The following is a 15905-nucleotide window of genomic DNA, read 5'->3' on the forward strand; positions in this document are numbered from 1 at the left end:
TCAACCTGATCTTGAGTATTTCCAGGGATGAGGCATCAACCACTTCTCTGATAAGCTGTTCCAGTGTTTCACTGTTCTCATTGTAAAGAAAATTCTTCCTTATATCTAATCTGAATCTATTCTCTTTTAATTTAAAACCAATGTCTCTTGTTCTATTGCTACAGGACCTACTCCTGTCTTGTTTGATATGTTGCAAATATGGAGAGAAGCCTGAGTTCATCTTAGGTATAAAAAAATATGTATAGGTAAATAAGGTGCATTATTTTCTCTACTTTGAAGTAATCCAGATCCCAAAACAAACAATTTGCCTTTTTAATGCTCAAAGCACTGCTCTGGGAAATGGATATGTTGAATGAAGGTGATGCACCAGCCTAGAGACACACATAGGAGAAGGGAGATGGATGGCTTTTCCATTGCACCTGTGACTCCAAATGCTACTTTACTGTCATATAATGTCAAGCATAGTTGCTTCCATTTTCTAATGAGCTGTCTGGCCAAACAGAAACTCCACAAGTTTCTAGCCTGCTCTTTTGGATCTTGTAGTACAGGGGGAATTGTTTAAAAAGTATAATTACCATTATATAGGCTTTTTTCCACTTCTCATTGACAAATCTCCTGAACAATATTGTATTCTACTAGTGTAGAATTGGATCATGTTCAGAGCTGCATAGGAGCTAAGACAATATCTAATGCCATGAACTACAACTTTTTAAAAAAACACTCTGGGAAGAGCTAACTGCTGTTTTGAAGCACTATTGTGATAAGATTTTTTTGGTTTGTTATAGGTAAAAAAGTGTTTGGAATGACATTCCCACAGATTAAAAATCTTCAGCTGATGTGAATTAGTACTCTTACTCTGAAGCCAGATTTGCACCCAAAACAGCTGAGGATGTGATCTATTGTTGCCAAGTTTGTCATAATATTTTTGGTATCACTAGAGGCAAGACAGCATATGCTATGTGGCTACTTTGTGATGGTGATCACAGATTCTGGAATGAACCAATTGTTGGAGACTGGGTCAGATCATCAGATGATTCTTAATATTAGTATACCTACTACACCACTAGTTTTAAAGGAATAATGATTATCATCTCTGTCCTGAGGAAAAGTGATAGTAAGCTTCCTTGGTGACCTCTGTGTTGGAAAAGATTACAGAGCAGTTCTTTTTGAGTGCCATCAGGTGGCATATGGGACAACCAGATGATGAGGTGTGGTCAGCATGGGTTTATGAAAAGCAGGTCCTGCTAGAATAATGTAAACTTCTGTGAGAAGGTGAGCCACTTGGTGGATGTGGGAAAGGCTGGGGATATGGTATACCTAAACTCTAGGCCTCGTCTCCCACAGCTTTCTCCTGGAGAAACTGATTGCCCATGGCTTGGATAGACCTCCCCTGAGATGGGTAGAAAACTGTTTGGTTGGTCAGACCCAAGGAGTTCTAGTGAATTGAGTTAAATCCAGTTGTTGACCAGTCACCAGTGGTGTTCCACAGGGCTCAATGTTGAGGCCTGCTCTACTTAACATCTTTAATGACCTCTCATTGAGAGACACTGAGGTGCTGGAGTGTCTAGAAAGAGCTAACAAAGCTGGTGAAGGATCTGGAGTACAAATCTGATGAGTGGCTAAAGGAACTTGGGAGTTTTCAGCCTGGAGAAAAGGAGACTGAGGGAAGACCACCTTGTTCTCTAACTACCTGAAAGGAGATTGTAGTGAGTTATATTTTTTTCCTCTTCTAAATTATTGTTGTCTCTTTTAAGTAAAAAGTGAACAATTCCCTTAGTGAAAGGATTGGATTACCAAGTGTTGGAATGGGCTGCCAGAAAAGTGATTGCCATCCCTGAAAGTATTTGAAAAGATGTGGTGACCTGCTATCTTTTAGTTCCCTTTTTCCACATCTGATTTACTTTCATCCTTTCAGCAGCTCAAATCTCCCGTGAAGTAGAGTAAAAAACATGTTCTCTGATTTGCTCAGAGAAGTAGCATCTCCATACACTAGGCAAGCCTAGCCAATGTATGTACTGTCAAGTAGTAAAAGATGGAGAATTTTAAGAGCTAAAAATACTGTCTGTGAGGGATACTAGAATGGGAACAAGCTGTGGCTCTTGTGTTGATCATCATGAGGAATAAAAGCTACCTGAAATGCTTAATGTATTTTCAAGGTTAGAGATGTAGACCAGGAGAGAGCTCATTCTTATATGAGTGCTTTTAGGAGCTGTACAGAGTAGTATGTTACTAAGTCATGCTAAAGAATTGGAAAATAAATCCAAGTGAACTTTGCATGTGAAGCAAGAAAGAAGGATAAAGTTACTCTAAAAACTTGCTTATGGGAATGATTTAGAACAACACACAGTGAAATTTCTGACATCTTTTCTATTACTAGACAAGTTAATAACAACAAAAGTTAACTTTAATTCTCAGTTCTCTGGACATCTCATTGCACAATAATGTTTTTACCCTTTAAGAAAATAAACAGGTAATGCTTGGTAGCACATGTATACTAAACCTCAAAGTATATGGAGAAACTCCACTGATTAAAACATCTAGATTCCAGAGCTAGATGACAGTTCATATGTGTTAAATAACTGCTTAAGGAATTAGTGAGAAACAGTTCCTATTAAAACTAAACACTTCAGAACTGTAATGTTTGTTAGTTTACTTCCTCTTTCCAAGATCTATTCCTTATATGGACAAAACTTATGCTTTTTTTGACAGTCTGATCCTCTGCTGACTGACCTCTTGATATTCTTTCTGTGGATGCTCTAATAGCTAACTATTTTGTTTATTTTTTAAACACCTCTGTAGTGAAACAAGTATGATTAGATTATTTATGAATCAGAAATAGATTGTCTTTTAAAAACTTCAACCTATAATTAAGAGGTGGGTGGGGAGGAGACAGATTTCAACTGCCATTGAAACTAAAATTTTAGTAATGTAAAGGATGAATTACTTGATGTTTGTTAAATACAATAAACAACAGGAAAAGAGGGCTTAAGGCTCTTTTTTTAGATAACTGCTGAGAGTTTGATACAATATTCTCTGGTAATACAATGAAAATGTTTTTAATGGTGGTTTAATCTCTTGGAATGTCTGTCATACATGTGAGATGGGGAGAGCTTATCTGAGACTAATTAGTCTTTTAGGATTGAACATTTTGCATGTGAGTGCAAGTATTTGAGCTCTGCTCCACCACATTAAAATAGTTCCTCAGTCTCATTGAAGTGGATTGGGTGAAGCAGGAATATTCTCTTCTGAAATAGGCAGTGAACTCTTTTCCCTAATGTCCTATTTGCTTGTTTCATATGCTGTTAGTTTCAGGTCAAGGTAGCCTAGTTCTGTGAAGCAGATACTTGTACGATAGAAAACTCAGTGAGAAAAGAAAATAAATATATAAGCAGTGCGATAATACTAATGCTAATAATATTGGTAAACACGTTGTTCTTGTGGAATATTAGATCAAACTTGTTCTAAAGACGTTTTAAAGAAAAGACACTCTAAGTTCACATGTGTTTCTCCTACACAAAACCGATGCACTCAGGAAAACTGTTCTGTATGTGAGCAGAAGCTGATGAGTTTTGTGTGTTGCTAGTCACTTACTGACACTATACTGATAAGCAAACTGATACTCTTCTAATATGTAGCAACATGATTGGTTTGAAGTGTATTAGAAAAGTATGTGATTTTTATACTTGAGTCATTGACATCTGAACATAAGTAAACAGGATGTGTAATGACTGAAGAAGATGGGAAAACCTAACTTTTTTTTTCTTATCTCCTAGGAAGAAGAATTGAGAAAAAGTGGAGAGGCGAAGTACTTTCACCTAAATGATGACCTGCATGTTTTAATTGAAGTATTTGCTCCACCAGCAGAAGCATATGCCAGAATGGGACATGCATTGGAAGAAATCAAGAAGTTCCTCATCCCTGTTAGTATAGCTTTAATTCTTTCATAAGAAATCTGGTAAATCTTGAGAAATTTTCTCTGTAACTAACTTACTTTATGATATTGATTAGGTCATGTTGCTTAATTTCCATCACCTGTGAAAAGTGGCGATATTTACAACTAGTTTTCATTTTGATACAGGCAGTTACTGACTGAATGCATAACTGTCCACATATCTCATCCTATACTAAGAGCAACTTTTTCTTGCTTAAACTAGTCATTTGTAAGGTATTTAAAAACCTGTACAATACAGAGAAATCTCTTTGCTCTAGGTAGAACTTTTTGATGATCTTGGTACACCTGAAGCATCGGCATAGGGTTCTGTTTCACTAACAATAAATACATTTTAAGCTGTAGTATTCTCACCCATACCTGTGTTCAGTATTGAGAAACAATACCATTTTATCTTATACCTTTCTTTTTTCAACTAAGATGGTGATACATGAGATTTACATGTCTTCTGGTATATACTTCAACTTGTGATTTATGGATGTATAAAATGAGACGTGATTTCAAGTCTTGTTTGTACTCCAGCTTTGGGATATGTATAGACAATGATGTTGTAGAGTTTCCAGTGACTTTATACAGGAGATTCCTTTGTTTCTTCTTCTGATGTAAGAAGCAAACTTCATTGTGTTGTGATATTAAACTGGTTGAAGCAATCCAAGCTCTCAAGAAGCTAGAGCATTTGAGGTGGGGTTATTGCGTGTTAAGTTCCTAACTATTAGCTTTTTTGTGAAAGTTCTTCTATTTTTATTGGTTCTGAAGGGAACATAGAAAGCAAAACATCCTTGAGGTACATTGACATGTGTTTATTTTTACTACTGAAACTGTTATCCAAGTGTTATTCTTGATTAGTGTTAGATCTTGGAAATGTGAGAAACCTAACTAAGGAAACTTCAAGGCGTGAATCTGAGCAACAGCAGAATGTAAATGTTGGAGAGTGAAGTCAGTGTAGTTGTATTCAGGGTCAGTTGGAGATGCCTCTTGTATGGCTTGTACAGCCTGTTAGTGGGGAACTGCCAGCTGTACTCTAGACTGAAGCAGTTGATGCTGATGACCTGACAGTACTCCTGTATGCATTTGGGAGATTTTAGTTTGTTTTAGACCTAGTCTAGATCCATTAAACTAAGTCCCCATGTAACTGGAGTTTGTGTGGTCCTTGAATGGTTTTTCTTTCTGGATTATTTATGTCTGAATGACAGTTCATATGTGCCAGCACTACTCCATGACATTAACCAAAACATGATTGGCTTGGACAGGCATACTCTTTGCTGGTTGGATGGCTGAGCTCAGAGAGTGGTAGTAAATGGAGTTAAATCCCCTAGGTGACCAACCACAAGTGGTATTTCCCAGGACTCAGTATTAAGGCCTGTTCTATTTAACATCTTTATCAATGATCTAGATGAGGTGATGGAGTGCATCCTCAGTGACTTTGCAGGTGACACCAAGGTGGGTAGAATGTTGATCCATGTGATGGTAGGAAGGCTCTTCAGAGGGCCCTGACCATGCTGGAGCAATGAACTGAAGCCAGTTGTGTGAAGTTTAACAATGTGAAGTGTTGGATTCTATGTTTAGGCCACAACAGCCCCAGGCAGTGCCACAGGCTTGGAAATGTGTGATTAGAGAGTTGTATGGTGAAAAAGGACCTAAGGATGTTGGTCAACAGATGTCTGAATCCCAAGTAGCCAAGAAGGCCAATAGCATACTGGAGTACAGTGTGGCCAGCAGGAGCAAGGAAGTGATTATGCTTCTGTACTTGGTGCTGGTGAGGCTGCACCTTGAATACTGTGTTCAGTTTTGGGCCCATCATTAAAAGAGACATTGAGTTGCCCAGAGATGGGCAATGCAGCTGGTGAAGGGTCTGAAACACAAATCTGACATGGAGTGATTGAGGGAATTGGGGGTGTTTACAGTCTGGAGAAGAGGCTGAGGGAAGACCTTACTGCTTTCTGCAGCTACTTGAAAGGAGCTTGTGGCAAGGTGGGCACTGATCTCTTCTCCCAAGTGACAAATGCTGGGGCAAATGGAAATGACCTCAAGTTGTACCAGAGGTTTAGAGTAGGTACTAGGAAAAATTTCTTCACCAAAACAGTTACCAAGGCCTAGAACAGGCTGCCCAGTGACATGGTGGAGTCCCCATTCCTGGAGGTATGAGACATGTAAATGTCAACGTCATGCTTAAAGACATGGTTTAGTGGTGGAAATAGTATTGCTAGATTAACTGTTGGGCTTGATGATCTCAAGTGTGTTTTCCAACCTAAATGTTTCTGTAGTTCTATAAGTAATGATCTCTGAGAAATTCATTTAGGGATACATCCTAGTGTGAGGTAACACACTAATGTGCAGCTTAAGTTAAAAACCAAAAATATCCTGAGCCTTGTGTTTTGATATTACAAAGAAGCAAGCACCATAATATAACTTTGTCTGCAGGTTGCATATGGCTTTTGTCTTCATGTATATGATAACAGCAGTAAGATTATTTACCTCTTAAAACATCCTAATTAGATAGAAGATACTCCACAGATTATTTGTAGGAATGCTGGGCTATCAATTGTGAAGGTTACTGTATTTACATGATTTTTTTACTTGATTGTGTGAAGAGATAAGGGTTAAGTTCTTGGCTATTCTAGTGAGCAGAGGAGTACTTTATTTTTAGATGAAAGTATGCTCAGTTTAAGTGCTTTTTGTATGCTCTGTAAGTAAAGATAGATCTGATCCCCCTGCCACCTTCATCAGAGATCTTACTTTTCTTCATTGAGCTTAATTCACTAATATCATAATAAGCTTACCAAAACCTATCCACCTCTCTACTGTTAAGCCAGTAAAATTTTAGACTGATAAATGAGCAATTCCATTCACTAGTTGCACATTTTTCTGTCTTGATTTTAAATCATTGCATTTTTGTTGCCCCGAGCTGATGCAACATAATCTTTTCTGAACTATATCAATCCAACACTGTCTTAATTTCCCTTTGGCTTTCAAAAGTAATCTTATCAGATGATTCTAAGTGCTTTGATCTCTTCTGCTCTCCTCCTTGCAGCAGCTACCTCAGGAAGTAATAAGGAGAACCTTTGTATTCTCTAGAACTGCCATTTGGATAATTGCTACCAAATTCATCTTTATTTGTATTTTCTGTAAGATCCATTGTGGCTTTCTTAGAAAACTATCAGTTTTATTTCATGAAAAGTCCTCCTAAGAATATAGGATTATCATCTTAATTTGTGTTCTTACAATGTAGCTCACTGTGCCTTCCAACAATTTCAGATGCTGAATCTAGTTTATGAATGTTCATTGTTCAGTTTTTGTACAGGACCTGAACATACAGTCACAACTGGTCCTAGGATGTGGGATGCAAAGTGTGCTTGTAAAAACTACAGCAAAAATGCCTTTGTCTTTGCCACTGTGTTAGTTGAGGGTGGGTGAAAATTGCAGATAAATTCTAAAAGAAGGCTGCTTAGTTGGGTTATGTAAGTAATTCTGTGTAGGGAGAAAATGGCTTGCATGTGTCTTGATCTAGTCATTCCTGAAGAAAAAAAATCTCAATCTATCTTCATAGAAGGTTGTAGTCAGTCAGGATGGGCAATATTCATAAGATGGGAGTACATATGTTCTTGAATTTCAGTAGCAACGTTTGACTGAAATTCAAGTGTTGCCTCTGCCTAAAGGGTATCGAGAGGAGTACAGCCTAAAGGTTTTCCATGCCTGTCTTGTGTTCTAGGTGAGGAAGAGATTGTCTTCTCAATTTGAATTAATTGCTGTTTACTAGCAGTGAATATTTATAAATTGACCATCTGTTACTTTGAATTGAAGAACACATTTCAGAGTCTTATAGATTAACACTGCTGCCTATTGTGGCTACTTTTATTGTTACTTCCTTGTACTGCCTCTTCACTCTGTATCCTGCTGCTTCTGGCATATGGGATAATGACTATATTTTCTGTTTAGTGTCTATGTGCAATGAGGTCCTTGTTGACAGAGGCTGGTAGTGTATCTAGTAGCGTGCTGCAGGAAAATGAGTAAGCATTGGGAAGAGAAAGAACCCAATGTGTACAGTGGTAACCTAAGCATATCTCAAATTAAGGATATTTTTCTAGAATTCCAGTTCTAGAGGAGGATGTCTTTTGGAGAAGACATCTCTACATACTATGTCAGAGCTTTGAGACCTACGTGTTGTGTTGTAGTTTTAACGATTGGTTAGTATTTTGTATAGCACAAAATCTCAACTTTAAAACATTGAATAGTATTTTGCATTTGTAGACAATTCTGTTCCAGTAACAAAACGCAAATATAAGTGGGTTTCTATGTAGTGTTTAATTGCCCTTTTCTGTCCTACTCCCTTTGATAGTTTGTCTGTCTATTGGTTCCAGATTTGTTTTCTAATGGAATCTGTTTTTCAAAAGCTTCAACTATGTAGTTTAATTAGTGGATGCAGTCTTACAAATTTTCTTCTTTGTCTTGTTTGTTGGTTGGTTTCTGCTACTGAGTAAAGGACTGAGACAGTTGTGAATTAAATTTTAGGGCCCAATTAAGACTCTTTAGACAAAATGTCTCTAGTACTACTTTGAACACTAACTCTTCAGCAATGGCATGTAAAGGAAGACATATTTGTGGAAATCTAGAAGTGTTTCAAGGATAATTGTGATCTTTAATAGATGTTTTAGCCTCCTTTCAATGTGGAGTTATGTTTCAGCAGGTTACAAGGCTGCTTGAGTCTTTTGGTATCTGCTTAGTGCATAAAGGCAAAAAATAAATTTCCAATGAGAGATTAATATTCTTTGTATCACTGAATCACACAAAATCACAGAACTTTAACATCTGGAAGGAAACTCTAAAGATACTTAGTCCAACCCCCCTGCCAGAATAGGACCACCTAGAGTAGGTCACACAGGAACTCATCCAGATGGGTTTTGAATATCTCAAGAGAAGACACCACAACCCATCTAGGCAACCTGTTCCAGTGCTCCATCACTCTCACAGGGAATGAAGTGTTTTGTACTTGAAATGTCGAACTAGAAGATGTTTGGACAAACCTACTTTCTTGGAAATGGGAGGATAAGAACTGTTGCATTAAAAATACCACTCCATTCCTTTTAAATGACTTATTAATATTTCAGTATTTGAAGTGAATGTATACATGTGGAGAACTATTTCCTTCTGATTCACATTTACAGATGCATTTTTTGTCTTAAGTGGAGAAAAAATGGCAGAAAAACATGAACAACTCAAGAATTCATTGCTGTATCTATTTTATTACTATGTGATGTGCCAGTTTTGGAGGTTGGCTCAAGGTTGCTGAGAAGACTCTTGTGTATTTGAAGTACCATATTAATTCCATGTAAATAGCTTCAGCTTTCTGATAGACCTTGAGGATTTGTGTAGAATAAGAAACACACTGTGTGTCTGCAAGTTGTTAATTCTAGAACATGCAAGGATAAAATTTTTGGAGCTCTTATTAGATAACAGCACGTTTGTATTGAATGAATTTCATTGTTTAACTCCTGGTTTTAAAAGTGTGAATATCTAATCTCTTAGTTGTCAGACTGCTCTCTACAGTGTATTTTTTCTGTATTTTGCAACATGAAGCAATGCAGTTTTTCCTGCTTTTAACACACTATGAGCTTCTAACACTATGATTCTCTATCTGGAATTAGAAACCAGGTCTAAGCTCAGAACTGGGACCTTTTTTGTTGTATTCCCACTTATCTACAGCATTTCAACATTATCATTTCAGTTGGTAAAGCCACATGGAGCTAATGTGCAATGGGGAAGAAAAACACCCCCAGCAATAATTGCAATTACTCTGTAGAATTCCTTTGGGAATTTTGATTGAATAATGGGCCTATAATCTGCAAATTGAAGTTTTTCAATATGTTTAACTTTGTAAGAACTGGGTTTTTTTTTCCTCACTCCCTCTTCTAGGACTACAATGATGAAATCAGACAGGCACAGCTTCAGGAATTAACATATTTAAATGGTGGCTCAGAAAATGCAGAAGTTCCAGTAGTTCGTGGGAAACCATCAATTAGAGCAAGAGGAGTACCAGTTCCTGCTTTGTCCAGGTAAGCATGTCAGCTGCAGTGGAATTTAATTTGAATGTGTATTGTTTTGAATTTCTCCCTTCCAACACCAAAAAAAAAACCAAAACGGAATGAGGTAGTCAAATATGTGAAGGAACACCCCAAATAAGAACAAAAGAGAAAGAAATCATTGAAGGTCATCTAGTTAGTTTAGCCTGAATTAACAGTGGTGCTGAAACTTGTGCTATTAAACTTGAATGGTACCTAAGTAACAATGTACATCATGGATCTTACTACTTCTGTGCTGTTTGACTGTTTCCAGCTGCTCCTTAGGTGCCTGTGGAGTCGGTGTATTGACCCTACGGAGCTTCATGGCTCTGAAGAACTGGTGAATCTTGCATAAATGGATGTGAATTTCAGTTCAGTTGCTCTAACTTATGCAATATGCTTATTCCTCTTACTATTTACTATTACAAAGTTTTTATAGTCCTACTAAAATAATCCTATGGAAACATTTTGGAGGTAGAGTTTTGCTTTAGTTTCATCTGTTTTCCTTTTTTTCACAAAACAGTGACTTTTATTTGGTTCAGGAATAGGCAAGCTACTACTTCTTTTGCTTTCTTTTTGAGACGGGAGAAGTTTTTACTCTAGCATCCCCTAGCTTCCTTGCAATACTGAGATGACAGCTTCAACTCCTTTGAGTCTCAAAGTGTGAAAACAAACCAAATGTGTCTGTTGCTGTTATATTACAAGAGATTGTGGCTGGAGTAACTGAGTTCTAACAGTTTTCTACAGTGAACTATTTTGCTCCAGGGATGACTGCTTATTAATGCAAGCTTCAGACTTACATTTCAGCTTTTAAAATCATTCCAAGATAACATTCTGAAATGTTTTAACTCAGATTAAGCATTTTAAAGGGAAAAACACTGAGGAATCATTCCATTTATACAGATGTGTTTAGTTAGATGTAATACCCTGTAACAACGACCTCAAAAGCAACTCAGAAGGGATCTTAAAGAATTTATGCTTACTGTTGGTTATATCCTGTAAGAATATATTTTCTCTAAATAAAAATAAACTTGGATTCCTATATTTTCAAGTAATATTATATAATGTATGCTTCTTTTCTTGATTTTCATGTTCCAAGTAGTGGTAATTATCTACCAAGGTTCACTCCTTTAGCACTAATCAGCTGTACAAAAGTGCTTGGAAATAAGGGATCTTATTTGTTTTTTAGATGTGGCTATCTTGCTAATTTTACTTCAGTTCTTAAATATCTGTTTTCAGCTTTCTCAGGTGCCAGTAACAGGTCAACTGCAGATGCTCAGTACAGAGACACAGTTCAATTGCAATTTATTGTTTGGTTTGATATAGTCACTAAAGTTTCATACCTAATTTCCACTACTAGTATCTAACATGTGCATGCAAAATCAACTGAATTTAAAATATCACTAGTTCTATCCTTTGGATTTGTTAAATTAGCTTTTCAGAGCTTCATACATTCTGCTAGGTAGCTCACAAACCCATTTGTAGTTTTTCCTGTTGGCCTACAACTATGGAAATACCTTAAGGGTAATTGTAAATGTTGTTAGCATTTGATTTGGAGATGACAACTAAAAATTGTATTTGTCATGTCCTTTGTTCTAAGGAAAACAGAAGGATGGTTTGTTTTTGTGATTTGTCCTTGGTGTAAAGCTTTTAGTGGAAACTGAAGTATATTCCTGAAGTGAAATTCAATGCTATTGCTACTGAGATTCTACAGTCATTGAGACTATCTCAAACTCAGTTGTAACGCTCCATTTTTTTTAGTACAAATTGCCTTCGGTGACTAATACTTTTGTTGAAGGAAGGCTTTGTTAAAAGCTTTGTCTTAGTGTTAGATAAGGCTTCTAATAGCAGGCATCCCTGAGATCCATGAGAGGTGTTGAAGTAAAGATTGTGAAGGCTTGTAAATTAAAGTTGAAAACCTTGATTGTAATGAATCTTTATAATCTCTAGAATATTTAAGATATCGGCTTTGATACATGAAACATCCTGCTGAGGATGCAATAACTGAGTGTTTTAAGTTCCCAGTTTTTAAGCATTTCTCATTCCTGAACAGTTTCACTTAAAAAAACTAAGTACTAATTTATACCTTTTTTACTCCTTATCAGACGTGTTGAAACTGGAGATAATGCATCTTATCAAGTGCCTTCTTTTAAGAAGACTTGTTACATGTATGTTTAGCTCCATACCAAAATTTTACTTAGTAGAGAACAATGCTTGTGCTTGCATACAAAATTCTATCATGTGCACAGGTATTCTTGTACATGGTAAGTAATTTCTTAATGATCGTGGTCTGAATTTTTTCTGCTATTGCTGGCTTGTTCCAGATGTCTTTTTTAACTTGAGCCAAGTAAGATTTATATCAAGGAGTGGATGGAATTTTCTATAGAAGGGTTGTGTGTGTTTTGAGCTGTACCCTTAGGAATATGCTTTTTTTTTAATCATTAACCTTGGGCATAGAGCTGGTTCTATGATCCATTCTGCCATCTTGTTCCCATTTTTGTTATTTTCCTCCTTACTAATACTCTTAAAGATGACCTTAAGATGTAATCAAATTTCCTGTCTGTGACATTTATGATAAGCATATATAACCTCTTCAGGTAGTACCTGCATCCTCTATGCAATGAGAAGGAATGTGAGAATTTTTCCTGGTTTTCATTTGTTTGTTTTTATTGCAAACTGACACTGTTAAGGTTTTTGGAAGTCTGTATTAAACAAAGGATCATATTAGTTCAACTTAATTTATTGTGATGGAAAGATCAGAGGTTCAGTGATGTTTAATACGATGCTGTCACAGTGAATACCTAGATGATGTACCTCTTCTGCTGTCAATGTTTCTTTAAGGCATTAGAATTCATATCCTGAATGAGTGTACTTTAAGTGATAATACTACCGAAATGTGACTTGAGACTTCACTAAATACATCAAATAAACATGTTTAACATACATATTAACGTACACATCTGAGGACATTATTACAGAATACTGAAATGGTATAGGCTAGAAGGGACCTCTAGAAATATTCTAGTCCAGCCACCTGCTAAGGCATGTTCACCTCAATCAGGTTGCACAGGAACACATCCAGATGGCTTTGAAAATTTGCAGATAAGACTACTTCACCTTGAACCAGCCTGTGCCAGGGCTCCCTCACCCTCACAGTGAAGAAGCTTCTTGTGTTCAAATGTAACTTCCAGTGTTCCAGCTCCTGCCTGTTACCCCTTGTCCTGTCACTGGGCATTAGAAAAAAGACTGGTTTCATCTTCTTAATGCCTGCCCTTTAGGTTTATAAGTGTTGATAAGGCTTCCCTTCAGCCTCCTCTTCTCTGGGCTAAACAGCCCCAGGTCTCTCAGCCTTTCCTCATGACATGCTCCAGACCCCTGATCATCTTTGGCTCTTTATTTGACTGTCTCTGAAAGCTCTGTATCACTGAGATGGGGAGGCCAGAACTGGACACAGTACTCCAGATGTGGCCTTATCCAGATGGAGGAGTGGGGGTGGAGAACCTACCTTGACCTGCTGCCCACACTCTTCTTGATGCATCCCAGGATGCCATTGGCCTCCTTGGCCACGAGGGCACACTGCTGGCTTATGGTTAGTTTATTATCAACCAGGACTCCCAGGGCTCTCTCAGCAGAGCTGCTCTTCAGCAGGTCAGTCCCCAGCCTGTACTGGTGCATGGGGCTGTTCTTCCCCAGATCTAGGACTCTGCACTTATCCTTGTTGAACCTCATGAGGTTCCTCTCTGCTCAACTCTCAAGCTGATCAAGATGCTGCTGAATGACAGCACAACCTCTGGGGAATCAGCCAGTCCTCCCAGTTTGGTGTCATCAGGGAACTTGCTGAGGGTACACTGTGCCCCCTCATCCAGGTTGTTGATGAAGATGTTGAACAAGACTGGCCCCAGAACCAATCTGTGTGGAACTCCATTGGCCACAGGCCTCCAACTTGACTGGGAGCTGTTGGTCACCCTCTGGGCTCTGTCATTCATCAAGTTCTTAATCCATTTCACTGTCCCCTGTCAAAATCCTTGCTGAAGTCAAGACATCTCTCCTCTCATCTAGCCAGCCAGTCATGGCATCATAAAAGGCTATCAGCTTGTGCAAGCAGGATTTCCCCTTGGTGAATCCATTTTGATAACTCCTGCTAACCTTCTTTTACTCTATCCTGAATGAGCTGTTACATCACTTTTCCAAGGATGGAGATGAGGTTGGCTGGCCTGTAGCTTCCTGGGTCTTCCTTCTTGCTTTTTTTGAAGTCCAGGGTGACATTGACCTTTCTTCAGTTTTCAGGCATCTTGCCTGTACTCAATGATCACTCAAAAATGATGGAGCTTGGATTAGCAATAATTTGAGCCAGTCCCCTCATCACTTGAGGGCGTATCCCATCAGGGCACATGGATCTCTAAGTGTCCAGCTTGCCTAACACATCCCAAAACCAATTGTCCTCAACCAAGGGAACATCTTCTTTTCTTTGGACTTTCTGTCTTTCAGGAACTGGGATTCCTGAGGGATGCCCTTAGAAGTAAAGACTGAAGCAAAGAAGTCATTCAGTAGCTCTGTCTTCTCTTCATTCTGTCACCAGGACACATACCTCATTCAGCGGTGGGCTCATATTCTCCTCAGTCTCCATCTTGCTGCTGATGTACTTGAAGAAGCTCATTTGTCCTTTGTGTGCCTTGCCAGATTTAATTCCAAGAGGGCTTTAACCTTCCTTGTTTCATATTTGCATGTATTGACATTCCTAAACTCTGGTTAAGTGACCAGTGCCATTTTCCACAGTCTTCCTTATTCCATTTGATTTTTTTCTCTCCAGAACTTTTTTGCTCATCTATGCAGGTCTCTTACCTCCCTTACCTGACTTTTTTCTTTACTTTTTGTTTTGTAGATAAAAGCATTTCCTATCTAAAACTTCACATTCCTATTTTAAACAAGGCTTAAGGATAAAATGATTCTGACTTTAAGATATATTAGTGAAGTGAAATTCTAGAGTACAAGAACAATAAATCTGAATCTGGATAATATTTATTGTTTCCTTGGTGTAGTGGTGAAAGCAATTCCTGTCAGAGCTAGAAATCCTTGTTGGTTTCATCAAATGGTTTGGGTTGGAAGGGATCTTTAAAGATTGTTTCAGTCCAAGTGTTCTGCCATGGGAGTTGACATTCCCCTAGATCAAGTTGATGTAAGACCCATCCATCCTGAACAGGAATACTTCAATGATGGATCATCCACAGCTTTTCTGGACAACCTGCTCCAATATCTTGCTTTACTCATTGAAAAGAATTTCTTCCTCATGTCCAGTCTAAATCTACCCTCTTTCAGTTTCTCCATCTTCCTTATAAACAACCTCCCTTAAGTTTTGAAAGGCCACAGCAAGGAAGAGCTAGTCAGATTCACTGCCCAGATGGTGAGGTTTTGTATTTGAAAGCAGTTATTTTGGTTTCACTAAGATGAAGGGAGAAAAAAGTAATTTCTCCTGAAGCCAAGGTGTAGAAGTAGTCTAAAGTAGAAGCAAATTTCTGGTTTATGCTTTTACGGGACTGGGTTGGTTTTACTTTTCCCATTTATTCTTTTTATTCATACTTCACTCTATGCATGACTGGTCCTAATGATAATCCTAATAGTTGATGATTGCCACACTGGGGAGAAATAAAACTGCTACTGAGGTTGTAGGTTAAAATTTAGCTGTCAGAAATAATATGAGGTAGTATGGATCTCTACTGTAATGTGTTCACAAGTTCCAGTTCTTTGTTAGTGACTGGATCAAACTTAAATCATTCCTGTCATGTTTGGAATCAACTGGTTTGTTTTTGAAGAAAACTTTTATTGAACATATAGGACAGTAAAAGATTCTGTAGCAGAAAAAATGTTTGATAGAGCCAGTTCATGATCCAGGACAAAGGCAG

General features: G+C 37.8%; 1 protein-coding gene across 2 annotated transcripts in view; it reads left to right on the forward strand.

Annotated features, from left to right (window-relative positions):
• Positions 1-15905, forward strand: part of KHDRBS3 (KH RNA binding domain containing, signal transduction associated 3) — a 93603-nt gene that overhangs the window by 38302 nt on the left and 39396 nt on the right. For both annotated transcript variants that reach the window (XM_061995312.1, XM_061995313.1), the window contains exons 4-5: positions 3774-3920; positions 9860-9999. In XM_061995312.1, coding sequence (XP_061851296.1) covers positions 3774-3920; positions 9860-9999 — 287 coding nt within the window. The remainder of the gene's footprint in view (positions 1-3773; positions 3921-9859; positions 10000-15905) is intronic.

Source organism: Colius striatus, chromosome 4, assembly GCF_028858725.1.
Source record: "Colius striatus isolate bColStr4 chromosome 4, bColStr4.1.hap1, whole genome shotgun sequence".
Lineage (NCBI taxonomy): Eukaryota > Metazoa > Chordata > Aves > Coliiformes > Coliidae > Colius > Colius striatus.